The 17,841-nt window shown below is 42.7% G+C and overlaps 1 protein-coding gene across 1 annotated transcript in view; it reads left to right on the top strand.

Moving 5' to 3' along the window:
* Positions 1-8,260: 8,260 nt before the first annotated feature.
* Positions 8,261-17,841, top strand: part of SLC25A12 (solute carrier family 25 member 12) — an 86,729-nt gene continuing 77,148 nt past the window's right edge. The window contains exons 1-2 of the mRNA XM_060256899.1: positions 8,261-8,834; positions 11,504-11,557. Coding sequence (XP_060112882.1) covers positions 8,823-8,834; positions 11,504-11,557 — 66 coding nt within the window. The 5' untranslated portion in view covers positions 8,261-8,822. The remainder of the gene's footprint in view (positions 8,835-11,503; positions 11,558-17,841) is intronic.

Here is a 17,841-nt window from a genome sequence, read left to right as displayed (position 1 = left end):
CCAGACCATTTATAAAAATAGTGCAAATTTCCGGGCACAGAACCAAACCCTGTGGCACCCCACTGGACACCTCCCTTCATTCAGATGAAATGCCATTGAGTGCAGTTCTCCAACCAATTTTTCTGTTCACCTAACTCATCTAGCAATTTGGAATAGCTTTCTGAAGGATTTCCTGGGGGATAACTCCACAGAAATTTTGCCTCCCTTCACTATACAATTTAATGCCTGCCTACTTATGGTTGCTAGCTCTCAGCAACCCCCCAGTGTGGAGGCTGTGGAAACTGGCATAGCATGATGTCACTTCCAGTTGTGTACTCAGAAGTGATGTCATAGCATCACCTGATGCTGCCTCACACCTCCCCTGTCATTTTATCAGGAGCCTGGAACATGGTGGGTGGGTGGTGAAGGTTGCCTGCCATGGAAAGAGGGTTACCAGCTCTCGGTTAGGAAATACTTGGAGATTTTCAGTGTGGAGCCTGAGGAAAGTAGGTATTGAGGAGGGGAGGGATCTCTGAAGGGTATGATGCCACAGCATCTACCTTCCAAAATAGCTATTTTCTCCTTAACTGATATGTCATCTGGAAATCAGCTGTAATCCCAGGGGATCTCCAGCCACCACCTGGAGGTTGGTAACCATACATGGCAAGCACATGGCAATCCCCAGGTGACCCAGCAAGAAAACAAAAGAAATTAAAAAGACAAGTTTGAGGGGATTCACGCTTGTGATCTGTTATTGTAACGTTTTTATTGGTTTATTATAATAAAATTATTGAGGGGGGGGGAGTTTGAGGGGACAGGATATGTGCCTGAGTATAACCCACTCATATGTGGATTGGTAACTGGGGTAATGCTGACAGGCACAAAATTGATTGTTTGTTCAGGTGACAAAGAACCAAGTTTCTTTCACGGAAAAAAAATGAGGTAAATATTAACACATTACCAGGAGTTGTGAAGCATTATGTCTAACAAGGTATATGCCTGAGGAAAACATTCTCTCAGGCAGGCTTATAAGGTATCACCACAGCTCTCTGCCATAACTAAGTTACACACCATGCCCAGACACCCTACTTGCTTACTGTGATGCTTCAGCACACTCAGTTCTTTCAGCAAGGAACCAAGGACTGATAGCTCTTCCCTGGATCTTTAATTCACATGCTTGTTAGACTAAACCTTTTCCTCAACCTTTGAAGTATATAACTCCTGACTCTTAGTCTTCAGAACTCAGATTCTCGAGACTCAAACTCCAGCTTCTTTGGAGCAATGTTGCTAATGGGTCTGTCCCTTTAACACAGGTTGGATGTGTAGAAACATGCAGCTGAAGCTTTTCTTGGCATGGATGTTGTAAAGAACATCACCTGGTAAATAACAACCCATTAAGCCTCTTTTAAAGAGACAGGACGGTTTGTCATAAGTCAGCCTGCAACCAGTGAAAGCCAGGACTCCTCAGGTGAAGAGAAGCTGGTTGTAGCATGCCTGTTCCAGCAGAGAAACAACAGGGGACTGAGACCATAACTCACAGCCCCCAGCTGCAGCTGAGCCAACACCCTGTGGGTATGAATCAGTAAGCAACCCTTCAGAGGCAACTCCCAGCCTGGCTCCCCTACACCCATGCAGTGCCGGCAATGTCAGTGGCGCACGGAGTTGCAGGCAAGGAGAAAGAGTTTGCAGTTTCTTGCCCATTGCCAGCTGTTAATGGATGAGACAGTTACTGGCTCATTAAGACCTAGCTATAGAACCAGCTGAGAGAGAAGCAGCGGCTTGGGGATACAACAAGTATTTTTGCTATTGATCTTGATGATATCTGGAATTTTGGTTACTGGACAATGGCTCTTCTGGAATCCCCTGACCCTACACTGGGCTTCATTAACCTGCTTTCTGGAACCCCTGACTTTGTGTTTTTCTCTCTCTGTAATCCCTGCCTTTGGACTTCCCTGCTGAGCACCAGCCCTTACTCCCTGGTAGGACTGAGCCAGTTCATGTTTTTTCCAACAGGCGGTTGCCAACCCCACACAGGGCTGGCCCTAGATTGTCTGGCATCCTAGGCAAGGCTAACTCCTGGCAACACCAACCACCCTGCACTGATAATGTCACCAAGTCACATAGGGGTGCCCCCAGAAGGCTGATGCCCTAGCCTAGGCAATAGCCTAGTTTGCTTAGTGGCAGGGCCAGCCCAGACTCTACACAGAAGTGTAAAGTGAAGAGTAGCCACACTAGGCAATAACCCCACCAGGACCATTTTGGGGTGGGAACATGAGAAGCCTCTCCCCTGTATCACAGTCCTAAACCAAATCAGTCCTTGAAGTCCTTAGGGAAGGAAATTCCCTGTAGCTGTTGAGTTGGGGGAACCCTACTTATAAACAAATATATAATTTGGCCCTTAAGCATAGTAGTGTCAGTAAGCTGAGATGGCCCCATACAGTTGTAAGGTTGCCACCTTCCTGGATAAAAAAATATGTTCCTTTAACAGGCTGTTATTTTCAGGTATTATTCTTTACTTTGATTTTATTTGGGGGGGGACCTTCAGCTGCTGTACATTATCCCTCTGTTAAAGGGCCAGAGCATTTTTTTTTTTTTGCATCTTGGCAACCCTGTTTAATATGTATGTTAACCAGTCAAAGCTATGACTAAGCTTCATCCTATCCTAACATGCTTGGTAAAATTATATGCTAACCTCCTGTTTTTTTATCAATCTGCTGTCATCTGAGTTCATCTTCAGGAGCCTGCTCTGTGTGTTTCCATACTTCAAATCAGAAAGCTGATCACAGAGCTTGTCAGACAAGGTCTTTCCTACTGTGCCACCTTGTTTCTAGAATGGCAGCCCTACAAACCATTGCCTGCTGCCAAGTTTATTGAATTTTGGATGTCAATTTGGATGTCATGTAAACAAATGCTTGTTTATTCAGGCTTTATACCAACACTGTTTAATCTGGGCCTTCATCTATTATTATTATTATTGCTAGAACAAATGTTGAGTCCAGTGGCACCTTTAAGACCAGCAAAAGTTTATGCAAGATATGAGCTTTCATATGCAGGCACACTTCCTCAGATACTAAAAGATATCTTTTTGTTGTTAGAATGCAATTTAATATTACCTGAGGATTATGGTAACTGTGCATTTACTCATGTTTAGTATTTTACCTACTTTAGCTACCAAGGAAGTCCAGAGTTGCTGCACAGAGGCAGGCAATGGCAAACAATCTCCAAACGTCTCTTGCCTTGAAAAATCTACGGGGTTGCCATAAATCAGCTGTAACTTGATAAGACTATCCATCACTGCCAATAGGATTATGTTGTATTTATAAAACTACTTTTAATTGGTGTGTCCTTCTAGTATATTTTTGCTGTTTGACTGATTTTTATTGTCGCTTTGTAACATTATGATGGAGAGAGCAAGGAAATAACAGAATTAAAGAAGCAAGAAACATATACGCAAAATTGAATGCTGCATATTTAAATAATAAACACATTAATGTGGAATAAAGGGCTTTTAAAAATATGTATGTGAACAATGATTACTAAATTGGAATATGGAGTTTACTAAATTGGAATATGGAGTTTAAATGTTTAAAATCTTTTCACATTGTTTATTGCAAAAGCTCTCAGTAAATATCTTACCTATGGTCCTAAAGATTCAAACAGTGCAATTCTTTAAAAAGGAAAAAAAAAAGTTAAGTTCAGTGGTTTTGCTTTAAATTATGTATTATTTGGAGGAAACGCATAGTTTTTGAACATACAAACTCATAGACAAAAGATCTGTGCAGAGATTGCTCTGTACATCCTCAGATCAGGATACCACTCCTACAGAAATTGATTTTGGAATCTTGTAGGTGTGGCTGGTGTTGTGGCCTAAAAATAATATATATTTTTTCTAAATTCAAGCTCCAATCCTATGCACGCTTATTTGACAGTAAGTTTCATTTAACTCTGTGAGACTTTCCTTCTGAGTAAACATACATAATGGACTGTGTCAATTTTCCCTCTGATCCTGCAACAAACTGTTGGTTGTTAAACCTTGCTTGTGAAATACAGGGCTAAACCACTTGGCAAATGTTACACGATTGAAACTATTCAACTTGTTCAGGTCAAGGAGCCCACTGTAGGTGGTTAGTGTCTCACAGCACAATTGTAAGCAGAGTTAACACCATTCTAACCCCGCTGAAGTTAATAGGCTTAGAAAGGTGTAACTCCAGTTAGTACTGCAACATCAAGTACTGTGCTACCCAAGAGTTGCTCTGAATAGAATTCTCAGCAGTCTTGCCTGCAGAAGGATTTGCACCGTTTATGTATCGTGGAGGGGGGGGGGAAGAATTCGAAAATAATATCTGCTATAATCACAAACTTCTTTACTACATATGGATATATATTTTCTTCAAATATATTTGATTCCCCATCCAGCAAATAAGGAGTATGTTAAAATTATGTATTTATTTAAACCTGTGAGAATCTTTTGTTCCGGTTGTCAGGCACTGAAAGCTTGGAAGTGGCAAAGGAGGAGAGATGATCTTGTTTTTTACAGTTCAGAAGTTCCCATTCATCAGCTACTCACTGTAGCCAGCGATCTAGCAAAATTAATGAACTGTGCTAACAAAGGGAGACAGCTTTGGTAACATTTATGCCAAATACAAGGGAAAGATTGGGCATTTATATAATAGAAGGGAACCAAGACATTCATGAGAAATACATACCCTAGCCCACTTAAAACTAGTACTCTTGCACTGAGGTCAAATCTGAAAATCTCACCTCACTTTTGATCTTCAGGAGGCAGCAGAAGTTAGTTTTAGGGCTGCTTTTGACTGGTAATTTAGTTTTTATCTGCAGTCCTAATCAGTTTTTAAAATTTGGTTTTAAGTTTACATTGTAAGCAACCCTTGGTTCCACGGTGGCTGATAAATGTTTTAAATAAAACAATGCTGTTAACTAAATGCATTAACACATTACAGAATACACAGGTTGCATCTGGGGTTCCCACCCTGCAATAGATGTGACAGTCTCAGACCCAAACTTTGGGGTCTTTTCAGTTCCCTCCATGCAGTGCCTGATTCAGATCAGGACCATAGTGCCAGTGGAGAATACATTTCAGCTTTCCCTCTTCCCAAACTGCAGTGGTCCAGGTAGTATAATATGTGGCCTGTTGGGAATACCAACTTCTCTCCCCAAATGGTGCTTTCCAGAACTGTTTTGGGCTGTGGACATTACTCACAGGAAGGCTGAAACCCCTTCTCCATGTGTGCCATGTTCCTGACCTGAACCATACCTGCAGAATAAAAAACCCACAACTGTCTAATTGTCACATTTGATACAGGGTGAAGACCAGTTTTCCCTCTGAACTGAGTTAGTGTGAGCTAGCTCACAGATTTTTAGCCTCTACCTCACACATTTTTGTCTTCGCTCAGGAAAATGGCCCCAGAGCAAACTAATTTATGCAGTAGCTCACAACTTTAATGCCAGTAGCTCATGAAGTAGAATTTTTGCTCACAAGACTCCATAGCATAGAGGGAGCATTGGTGAAGACCCCAGTTCCATTCTGTGTACCTGGTAATGTTTGAATCAGTCTAAAGCAGTGGTTCTCGAAACAATGGCTGTCCAAGGTATAGGGCGGTTCTGCAATTTATATGAGGTCAAAAAACAACAACCTTTACTTCACTTATTCCCTGCATTATTTTTCTGCCCTTCCTCCAAAGAGTTTAAGGTAGTGGTCATGGTTCTTTCTTTCTCACAACAATCTTGTGGAGTAGTTTAGGCCAAGAGAAAATGGCTGGCCCAAGAATACCCAATATGTTCCTTGATGGATTTATTTTGAACCTGGGACTCTGGGGGCATAGTCTAACCACTACATCACACTAGGTCAGTCACCTGTTATGCACTAAAGGCACCTTCATATGTCCCTATGCCTCTTGTTAAACTAGCTGTCTGTATCCAATGGCAGTCAGTCTCTGAAGTGTACAAGGAGGGCATGAGGGCCACAGTCTTTCATTGTTGGCTGATGACAGTATCTAAGGATGCTGTAAGAGGATGTCTATTGTGATGCAACAGTTTGTTCCAAATGACAGGTGGACAGCATTGAAGCAAAAGGGACTGTCTGGTTGTGAGGTGATTTTGAGATGGTTTTCCCCTCCTTTCAAATGTCAGGTCTTGATAAAAATCAAGAGGGATTACAACAAAGTAACTGTTAGAGGATTTAAACATCACTTTACATAAGTATATTCATTCATCATCATGTCTATGCTCTGATTTAATCACCACACATGGAACCACTCCCCTTTTAATATATTCCAGTGAGTCCTTTGGAAAATCAGTACATCCTACAGCCATTCAGAATGAATTGATGTATCAGAATATTTCCTGTCATCCTCCATTATGTGGACAGATACTGGTTATTAAAATGGAGGTTTGCTTTTATTTATGTATTTATTTAATTTTTATCTCCCTTTTATCCTCAACAGTGATCCAAAGTAGCTTACACCATTCTCCTCCATTTTATCCTTACAACAACCCTGTGAGGTAGATGAATGTATGACTGATCCAAGGTCACCCAGCAAGCTTACATGGCAGAGTGGGCATGTGAACCAGGATCTCTCAGATCCTAGACCCACACTATTAACCACTATCAAGCTAATTCAGTTATAGCTGCCACAAGGTGGTTTCAGGAGGAGGAAACAGCTGGAAGAACTTGTTGGATACTGTAACTCTGCATGCAGGAGGATGTGGGAGGGAAAGTTAAGAACCATCTCACTCAGGTGCACTTCGCCCCAGCCTCTCATCAGTTAGATGTTGAGCCTTTTTGGTCATTGCTTTTCCTTCTTTTTCATTGTGTGTGTAGGCCTCTCTTCTCTCTCTTACCTGGGCTTGGAGCTGCAGCAAGTTAACCTTTTTGAAGTTAATCTGGTAACAATAAACTAAACCTAAAATGTAAAACCTCTCAATGCACAGCAGCCAAGAAGGTCTGAGCGCCTGCTCCGGCTGCAACGCCACTGAGGATGTTCTCCGCAGCTGAGAACGAAACGTCTGGAAGGAAAACTTTCTCCAGTAGAACACGGCACTTGATCCCGAAAGATTCTACAAACCCTAATGATGTTACCAGCCGTGAAAACCTGAAATCTTTGATAATAAACTAAACGTACCTACATGAATGTGTCGTGTGAGATGTGGTTCTTGTTACTACTAGAGTCCGATCATCTTTGTAATTTGTTTGAACAATGTTTTTCCTTAACCAGGAAACATGGAGAATTGGAGATACTCCATAAAGCTTATGTGCTTCCAAGTCAAAACTGATTGTTTTACATTTAACTCAATAGAGCTTTGGGTGGTTAAATCTCAGAGAGGGTGGATCCAGGTGGGTAACTGTGTTGGTCTGAAGTAATACAATAAAGTTAGAATTCAGTGTTCCCCCTTAACTGGATCCCTACAGCTGTTAACCCTGTATACTTGACTTCTTGTTCCTATTTTGTCTCAAACTATCTTTATTATGTCATATGCTAATTCACTTTTCAGCCCTATGGGTTCAAATGGTTTTCCTCCATTTCATTTTATCTGAAGAAGTGTTCTTGCACACAAAAGCTCATACCTTGAATAAAACGTCTAAGGGAAGATGAGCATGGAGCGGCTTGGCCAGAGTTGAGTTTTATAGTATGCCTAGAACTAAATTAGAACCCAGTGGCACCTTTAAAACCAACAAAGTTTTCTTCACTGTATGAGCTTTCATGTGCAAGCACACTTCCTCAGATACATTGAAATGGAAGTCACCAGTTCATATATATAGGCATATGCCTCTACATAGGTGAACAGTAAATTAGCATACAACTTAATGAAGATTTTTGACATATGCAAAGACAAAACAGCAATAACAAATTACGTTCATACGGTCACCAGCAATGTTCCCTCTAAGCTGCAGAGTCTTGTGAGCAAAAATTCTACTTTGTGAGCTACTGGCATTAAAATTGTGAGCTACTGCATAAATCACTGTGCTCTGGGGTCATCCTTCCTGAGCTAAAACAAAAATGTGATAGCTGGAGGCTAAAAATCTGTGAGCTAGTTCATGCGAACTCAATTTAGAGGGAATACCATGTGACCATTTGTCAAACGACTTCATGAAGTTACATGCTAATTTGCTGTTCACCTATGTAGAGGCATCTCTGCCTGTATATATGAAACGTTAACTTCCATTTCTGTGTATTTGAGGAAGTGTGCTTGCACACAAAACTCATACCTTGAAGAAACTTTTGTCGGTCCTAAAGGGGCCACTGATCTCCAATTTGTTCTACTGCTTCGCACCAACACGGCTTTCCTTAGTTCGGGGTCAGTCCTCCTTTCCCCACCTCGATTTGAGATTTCCAACTCAATAGGTGCTTTCACACCCACACAACAACACACCTTCAATGCACTTTGCAACTGGATTTTACTATGTAAAATGGCAAGATCCACTTGCAAATGGTCGCTGAAAATGGATTGAAATTGCATTATTCAGCGTGTGTGAAAGCGCCAAATGTTTCTACTGTGGGAAGTTCCCACTTTCCCACACGGAGGAGAAAGGGCGACGGCATTTTTTGTGCGTTTTTTTCTTTTGCGCGCTCTCTACGAGAGAAGGCCTGCTTTTCATCGCGCCTGCAGCTCATCAGCCCGGCTGGGAACAACCTCCTGGCCGGGTCACCGCGGGACAAACTCCGAACTTGGCCGGGGCTGCCTATTAGCATAGGGCCGGGTCGGCCCCCGGACTGGGCAGGCGTCGCGGCGTTGGCGGAGGCGGGCCCGGCTGGCGGGCACAGCTTCTGCCGCTGCGAGGCTCCTCCTCCTCCGTCTCCTCCATCCACTTCCCCGAAGTCAGCATGGCGGTCAAGGTGACTCTCCTCCTCCTCTTCTTCTTCTCCTATACGCTTGATGCATCAGAAGCTGGGCGGTTGGACGGGTGGCCCTTGGCAAAAGCGCTCTGCCAGTAGCCAGGCGGCAGCGGCGAGCAATATGGGGCAGGAGGCACAAGGGCTCTCTCGCTGCCGCGCCCGGGCGGGCTTCGACCCCGCTGGCGGCCCCGGGGGGGAAACGACAGGGGAGACAGAGCCAGGAGGGGCCCTAAAGATGTCAGTTGCCTAGAGTGGGGGGGATGTCCTGTTAATTGAATAAAGGCCTAAGGGAATGTTATTAACTAGATAATGTTATTTGCCTCCATGCCCTGAGAAGCTTCAACTGCCTGTTTCCAAACATAAAGCCTGTCTTGAAAGGGCAGGACAGTTTTCTTCAGGCCTAAAAAAACACATGCCTTGATTCGGATTGCCGTTCTTAATTCGGATTACCGTTCAGTTTGAGAAACGCTGGCTGCGTTTCTAGTTGGGGGAAGTGCGAGTTGCAGTTTGCATGCTAATAAGTCTACCTGTGTCCATCTGTTGCAGCATAACATCAGCAAAAGACTTGGGGCACCTTGTTAAAGACTAACTCAGCCTTGTGCCTTATTAGTTATTCCAGACTAGTTAAAGTGAAGTACATGGTGTCCTATGAGATCAATAAGGGAAAGGGAAAGGGAAGGAATGCCTGTGAGCAATGTTCCTTCCCTCTAAGCTGCAGAGTCTTGTGAGCAAAAATTCTACTTTGTGAGCTATTGGCATTAAAGTTGTGAGTTACTGCATAAATTATTGTGCTCTGGGGGTCATCCTTCCTGAGCTAAGACAAAAATGTGTGAGCTGGAGGCTGAAAATCTGTGAGCTAGCTCATACTAACTCAATTTAGAGGGAACACTGCCTGTGAGGAGCTGGAGTCTCCTGAATTCACCCTAAGTAAGACCAGATATCCCTGTTCTGAATTTTGGCCTTCATAAATTTAACTGAGAGAGTTCCTATTTGGCATATGTTAGTGAGTGATAAATTCACCAGTCATACTGTCAGAGAGAGAGGAAGGCTCACCTTTTTTGTTTGGGAGTATGAATGGAGCAGTAGTTCTGAATCTGAACTACATTAGAGATTTGTCAAGTGAAAACTCTGGAATAATGAACACAAGGGTGCCTAGATGTCCCCATAAGGCAAATACTCTCATTAGACGTTTAAGCAGGGGGCAAGGTGAATAGGAAAGGAGAAATTGAGGCCTAGGGTGCCTTCAAGAGAAAATTTTAAAATGGCAGTAGATTGGTTGTTTCAGCACATAATAGCTTCCTGTGTTGTACTTCCTGAGACTTGGGGAACAGTGAAGGGTAACAATTTACATTCTGGCAATGTAGATCTAGCCAAAAATGACGCTTAGGAGAGAGAAGGTTTGAAGTGGTAACTGATCCTTGGCTAGCAGCAGCCTGCGTTTCTTAGGGGGTATGCCTCCAGTTTAGAGGGGTCTATAGAGGGATGAGCAAAATGGTCACTTGGAAGATACTCTAAATTTGGATAAATAGACCCATTTCCTTGGGAAGGAAATATTCTTGTGGCGCAGCTCTTTGACTAGGGTAGCCAGTTGTGAAATTCCTGGAGATTTGGGGAGGGAAAGGATCACAACAGGGTGTAATGTCATACAGTTCACCCTCCAAGGCAGTGATTTTCTCTAGATCAGAGGTGGCCAAACTTGCTTAACATAAGAACCACATAGAATAAATGTCAGATGTTTGAGAGCCACAAGACATGAACATCAGATGTTTGAGAGCCAGCAAGCAGGCAATAGATGGGGGGAAGGAGGGAGAGGTGGAAAGAAAGCAAGTTTAACTTTAAGTGCATTCTCCAAGCTGCAAGCTGGCTTGGCTCGCAGAAGTGATTTAAAGAGAGAAATGCCTTTTCCAAGTGAGCTGACAGGGTGGTGTGGGCTTCAAGAACCACACAATATGTGTGAAAGAGCCACATGGGGCTCCCGAGCTACATTTTGGCCACCCCTGCTCTAAATAATTGATCTCTGTTGTCTAGAGATGAGTTGCAATCCAGGAAGATCGGGAGGCCCCACCTGAAGGATGGCAAGCCTAACTCCTTCCTGTCCAAAATCTGGGTGGAATTCAGCACAACAAACAGTTGTGTGACATAACAGGTCTTTTGTGGGTTTGCAGAGTTGGAATTCATCTAGGAAAAATAAACTTGTACAGTAATATATGGTTTTGTGATTGTATTGTGCATGTAAAACTAAAGTTGCCACTTGATCTTGTTTGCAGGGGGGAGGAGGAGAGAGGTAGTTTATTTGCAGATGCCTACTTGAACTTACAGGCATCCACAATATGTCCTTACTCTTGCTTGTGGTTTATGGTGACGACTTGGGCCATGGACAAAAATGTCTGCTGGTTGGGACACTTCTGCTGCTTTGCTTTTGGCATAATACCATGCTTCTCTTCTGCTGAAAATGAGTTTGGTAGCTGTCATGAGCACCTGTACTGTTTTAAAGTTAAGCTTTGCAAACATATGTCTGGAATTTGTTTTATCAGTTAGATAAGAAGGCTGATGTTTATTACCCTTATCAGTGCAGATTGCCCTCTTGGGTTTCCTGGCTTGGTAGATGGGTAACTCATGAATGACGTACCAATAGTCTTTCTCTCTTTTCTCCATCCTTGGCTTTATAGGTTCAGACAACTAAAAGAGCAGATCCAAATGAACTGCGTAACATTTTTTTGCAGGTAAGAAAACTGGCTTTTTTTTTGGTTGCTGATGAAGTTGTATATTTTTAGCATTTTGTCTATCATCAGGTGGCAAGGTGCAAAAACAGGCCATTTGTTTCTGCAACCTAAAGAAAGAGCTTTAATTGTATTTATTGAAACCGGGGTGCTGTTCTGTGTAGTAATTAGTTAGCTGCCACAGCAGTGTCATTATAGTTTCCCAATCAATAGACGCCATTCAGCTCTAGTAATATTTGGCTGAAGAAATTTTGGTGGATCCAAATCAATGCAGTATTTCCACATGTGCTTTGCAAACACATGAAAAACCTCCTCGTGTTGGCTTCTTGCTCCAAGTTAAGCGTGGTGCATCTTGAGTCATTCTCCCCTCCCCCCCCCCCAAGACATTGTACAAGTAATTTCTGGGTGCAATAAGATGTAAGGAGGGAAAATGCTGGTTATTTCAGAAGATTTTGCACAAGCAGAAATGTTCCAGGTTTGTTTATATTTTTCTGCTCTTTCACTGCTGGATCCAGGCCATGAATTGGTAAATCTGAATTGGTAAATCCCACGAAAGGAATCATACTGCTGCTTTCATTCTTGGGATTGGCAGTGCTGATATTGTGCTCTTCCACAAGTCTCTGTCCACCTTTCCCACCACCTAGCCATCTATATTTCCCCCATCCACTGGCTCATTTCCCGGTCCTCCTAGTGCAGGGGTGGCCAAACTTGCTTAACGTAAGAGCCACATAGAATAAATGTCAGATGTTTGAGAGCCGCAAAACATGAACATCAGATGTTTGAGAGCTGCAAGGAAGGAAGGCATATAGATGGGACGGAGAGGTGGAAAGAAAGCAACTTTAAATTTAGATGTATTTTCCAAGCCATTGACTGGCTTGGCAAAGTGATTTAAAGAGAGAAATGCCTTCTCTAAGCGAGCTGATGGGGGCTTCGAGAATCACAAAATATGTGTGATGAAACAGCCGCATGCGGCTTCTGAGCTGGAGTTTGACCACCCCTGTCCTAGTGCTTGCCCACCCTTGCCTGACTGTGTTAGGTAGTACATGCAGCTGGAAGTGTGGTGGTGGGAAGGCATTTTGACATTTTCAGTGAGTTATCTACCAAGATCTCTCTCTTGGTCAGTCTTCCAGTTCACACCCCATCAGCTTGTATTTGTAGCTGGGATTCTTAGCCCCAATGTGCATTACTTTGCACTTGGCCACATTGAACCTCATCTGCCACATTGACGCCCACTCATCCAGCCTCAACAGATCCCTTTGGAGTGCCTCACAATCCTCTCTGGTTCTCACTACACAATTTAGTGTCATCTGCAAACTTGGCCACTTCACTGCTTACTCCCAACTCCAAATCATTAATGAACAAGTTGAAGAGCATGGTACCCAGTACTGAGCCCTGTGGCACCCCACTGCTTACCGTCCTCCACCACGAAGACTGCCCATTTATACTCACTCTCTGCTTTCACACTCTGCTTTTCATGGTCAAGTATAGCTGGCACAATAGTAATTGGTTGCAAGATGCCTCTTTAAAATACATGGCACATTGGACTGAAATATTGTTACTATAGCAGCAGGTTTAATGGGTCAGGTCTCTTGTGCTCTTTGAATTAAGCAGTGCTGTGATGCATAAAGGATACACATTCCTGCCTAAATTTGGCTATCCTTGGAAATAGAGACAAGGAAGGTGAAGATCATTGAGTGAAATAGAACTGAGGGCTCAATTCTTCTTGTACAACAAGATGGTTATGTCCTTTCTCTTCTTCCCATGATGTGTTGCACAATATTGTGACGCTTTTTGTCTCCGTATGCCCAGTTCAGTTACATGTTGCAGTGCTGATATGGAGTGCACGCATTTTAAGATGGAAATTCCTGAAGAAGGAACAGAGATGAGAAAGGGGAAAAAGTAATATTATTAAAGGTCATTTATTGATCATGCTGTATAAATTAAAAGTTGGTGGGATTGTGGCTATGTGGCTAAGGATCTAGTTTATAAAAAAGCAGAATAGTTATGTGCACACGGATACACCCCTCTCACTGTGAGCATTCATGTTGTTAGATTTAGGTTCTGTTGAGCAGGGGGGGAGAATTTCACCGCTGATAGGTTGAACCCCACTGGTAATGATTTCCTGTAGTACCTTTATAGATTGTTTCCGGTGAACCTTAGAGGCGGCAGGCCCATATCTAGGATTTTTTTCTGGAGGGGGTGCTAATTTAATTAGTGAAGCATAAAAAATAAGAGAGGGGGGGTTGGGGGACCACGAGGGGGTTTGCCTGACAGATCTGGGAAGGACGCTGCCCCATGACCTCTGCCCGATTACGGCCCTAAGAAGCAGTGATAGAATGGAAGTGGTCCAGTAGGTTTGCTGATATGAGGGTCATTTTCTTTTGAAAATTAGACCAATCTTGATGTTCTTGAACTCTTCTCTGGAAAATAACATTGTTGCCTCTTCAGAGGGAAGCCCAAAGACCTAATTTGTGAATTCCAATAACTCTTGGAAATTTTCTTTTTGTCTCTGCATTAAATTCTCTTTCTCTCTCCCTTCAAAACCTATTCTAAACAAATTATTTGTGGATTACAGTAATTTTGAAGATTCTATCCTGCAGTACCTCTGCTTCCAGTATATTTTATTTCGCAATATGTTTATGCATTGTATTGTTGAACTTTAAAGTCAACTATGCTTGGTACATATTTTTATCCATGCTTGTGAATGACTGTTCTGTATGAAATAGTGAGATGTTCATTGTAGTTGTGTTGTCTTTTTGCATGAAACACGGAAGTGAAAGAAGTCCTTTCTCTTAAGCATTTCAGACTGGGGGTTTGTGCTATAGAAGATACACAACTGAAATTTGTTGCCTAATAATATCTTTCTTGTTGTTGAATTAACATCTGGTGTATGTGTGTATAACACAATACATTTTGGAGGCTGTAATGTTCAGTAAACTTGATCTTTATATGGGTAGATTCTAATAAACCAATTTAGAAAGTTGTGTTCCTTTCTTTCCTCCATAGGGTTCAGGGTGGCATACATAGCTCTTCATTCCCAATTCTGTCTTCACAACAACTTGTAGAGTCCTGAGAAGATTTAACTGGCCTGGATTAATCCAGCTAGATGTAAGGGTAGAGATTTGAACCTGTATCTTCCCAATCCTAGCCTAGCGCTCCCTCCCACTTTCCTGGCCCTCTTATCATATCCTGATTATATTAAACCTTTTGGTCATATTATAAAGCAGGTTGATTTGTTTGTGCCATGTGTTAATAAGATGACTTAAGGCTGACTGTGTTAAAATCCATACCAAATACGTCACAGACAAAAGGCTTGATTATTTTCTTAAACTCTGATGATTTGTCTTCCTTCCAGTAGCATTCTTAATATCATGACCTTCACTCCTGAAAGTGTTTTGTTGCTTAACAGTTCAAAGTGTTGTTGGGGCAAACAGAAAACCACTTGCTTTTGAAACTAGGACTCAGTAGGAAGAAAAGGTTGCTGAAACTCTGGTTAAATATACTTAGGACTGCTGCCATCCGATCTTCCTGGTAGCTAGAATAGTCTGTCTCTTTCTGATTGAGCAGCCTTAAGAGCCTGCCATCAGAATCGTCACAAAAGTCTCTCTGTAAACAAAGTCCTGTGCTCTTTATGTCAGTCAAAGTGGTTCATGGAACTGTGGAACATAAAATCAAAGGCTTCCGCTATTCTAAAAAACCCAGGGATGCAACTGAACCAATACTGTGTGTTGCACAAATGGACTTTTTGGATTTTAAGCAAGAGACCTCCTTTAGCATGTTTAAGAGAAACCATTGCACTTCTATCAGGGGCCATTTATGTTTTCCAGACCTGAAAAAAACAAAATTTATTGTGAAAGCAGCCATAGCAGAGTACAGTAACTGCACAAGTATTTCCAGTTCCGGTATCACCCTGACCTGGATAGCCCAGGCTGGCTGTATCTTGTTAGATATTGGAAGCTAAACAGGGTCGGTTCTGGTTAGCACTTGGATGGGAGATCACCAAGGAAGTCCATGGCTGCTATGTAGAGGCTGATAATGGCAAAACATCTCTGAATGTCTCCAGCCTTGAAAACTCTGTGGGTATCAAACTGCAGTCTCCAGAAGTTGACTGCAATTTGATAGCCCTTTCCACCACCACCACCTATTAAAATTCAGTGAATGGCCATTGGTAAGACCTTGTCAGATCTCAGAAGCTAAGAAGGGTTGGCCCTGGTTAGGACTTGGATGGAAATCCACTAAGGAAGTCCATGAATGTCTCCGAATGTCTCAACGTCTCGCCTTGACAATTCTGTGGGGTCTCCTAAATTAGTTGTGATGTGATGGCGCGCGCACACACACACAGATCCAGTCTCTGGCATCTTCAGTTCAAAATGAATCTTTGTATGAACTGTTTGGCCAAAGAGTTAAAGGACCTTGTATGAAGCTGTGTGTGATCACTTCATTCACTGAATCTGAGAGCTGGTTTGGTGTTGTGGTTAAGAGTGCAGACTCTAATCTGGGAGAACCAGGTTTGATTCCCCACTCTTCCACATGTAGCTGCTGGGTGACCTTGGGTCAGCCACAGTTCTCTCAGAGCAGTTCTCTCAAGAGCAATTCTCTGTGAACTCTCTCAGTCCCACCTGCCACACAGGGTGTCTGTTGTGGGGAGAGGAAAGGAAGGAGACTGTAAGCTGTTCTAAGACTCTGAGTGAAGGGCATTCTCCTCCTCCTCTGGATTTCCATAGTTAGGAAGCCTAGCATACAAAACAGGGGGAAAGATGAGGCAATGCAGGTAGGATATTGATGGGGAAGGCTGCCCTACCACTAAGCTCCCTACTAGTATTCTTCTAGCTACCGCAAACAGAATAAATGGAAGGAACTTGCTTTTACAATATGCATGCCTCGAGATTTACTTTCTCTTTTGTATCTGTAACTACTTAGAGCCAGTTTGGTGTAGTGGTTAAGTGCATGGACTCTTATCTGGGAAAACCAGGTTTGATTCCCCACTTCTCCACTTGCACCTGCTGGAATGGCCTTTGGTCAGCCGTAGCTTTCACAGGAGTTGTCCTTGAAAGGGCAGCTGCTGTGAGAGTTCTCTTAGCCCCACCTGCCTCACAGGGTGTCTGCTGTGGAGGGGGGGGGGGGGATAAAGGAGATTGTGAGACTCTGAGATTCAGAGTATAGGGTAGGATATACATCCAATATCTTCTGGCTGTTGAAATCCAGTATGTTGGAATGACTGGGTTGCCTTCCACAGATCCTGAAAAGAAATGAATCATTCTCCAGGCATGAATGCTGTTTCCAAAAGCATGTATTAATTTAATGTTTAAATTAGTTGTTTAGTCAACATGCTGCAAGTTACTTAGAGGCAGCAGTCCCATCTGTATTTAAACCTATAGAATTGCATGCGCATGCAGACCTGAACAATCTATGTCTGTTACTGTGTCAAAATATTGAAGTTTTAAAAAGTCGAGCTGATCAACTTAAGGCAAAATGGTACCCAGTGGAGCAGTATCTGTCATAATGCATTAAATGCAAACATGGAAGTGAATTTCAATTTATAATGTAAATGGAATTAAGACTGCACTGCCAGAGTTGGTTTAGCAGCTTTTAGGGTTTTTTTTTTTTTTTTAAATTAGGGCTCTTACATTTAAGGTTCCTTATACAGAATCAGACCATAAGTCCATGGTCAGTATTGTCTGTTGTGAGTGGCAACCCCTCTCCAGGTACTTAGGAAGTGTGCATTGACATCACCTTCTAGCTGGATCCTTTAACTGGAGATGCCAAGAATGGAACCCGGGACCTTCTGCATGTCCAGATTCTCTATTGCTAAGTCCTTGTATTTTTATTTTCCTATTTCAGTATCTTTTATGGGAGCGTTTCTAAAAGTCAGTTATTATCACAGCAATATATGCCAGGAGTAGTCAAAATGTGGCTTGGGGGCCACATGTATTGTGTGGCTGTTGAAACCCCCACTGTCCTATCAGCCAGCTTGGAGAAGGCATTTCTCTCCTTAAATCACTTCTCCAAGCCAAGCCAGCCAGTGGCTTGGAGAATGCATGTAAAGTTAAAGCTGCTTTCTTTCCACCTCTCCCCTCCTCATCTATCTTTCTTCCATCCTTCCTTCCTTGCAGCTTTCAAACATCTGACATTAATTGTATGTGGCTCTTACGTTAAGCAAGTTTTACCACTCCAATATATTGCAAAGATTGATTTTCAGGTTACAAGCTTAAATTTTAAGAATTTTCTTAGAGCTGCACAGTAGAGGAAACCCTACTGGGCATGGCACCCCACTATGGCACTTTGCT

This window comes from Heteronotia binoei, chromosome 16 (assembly GCF_032191835.1).
Source record: "Heteronotia binoei isolate CCM8104 ecotype False Entrance Well chromosome 16, APGP_CSIRO_Hbin_v1, whole genome shotgun sequence".
NCBI classification, from domain to species: domain Eukaryota; kingdom Metazoa; phylum Chordata; class Lepidosauria; order Squamata; family Gekkonidae; genus Heteronotia; species Heteronotia binoei.
The sequence above is the reverse complement of the archived record's forward strand: the minus strand, read 5'-3'. Positions and strand labels throughout refer to the sequence as shown.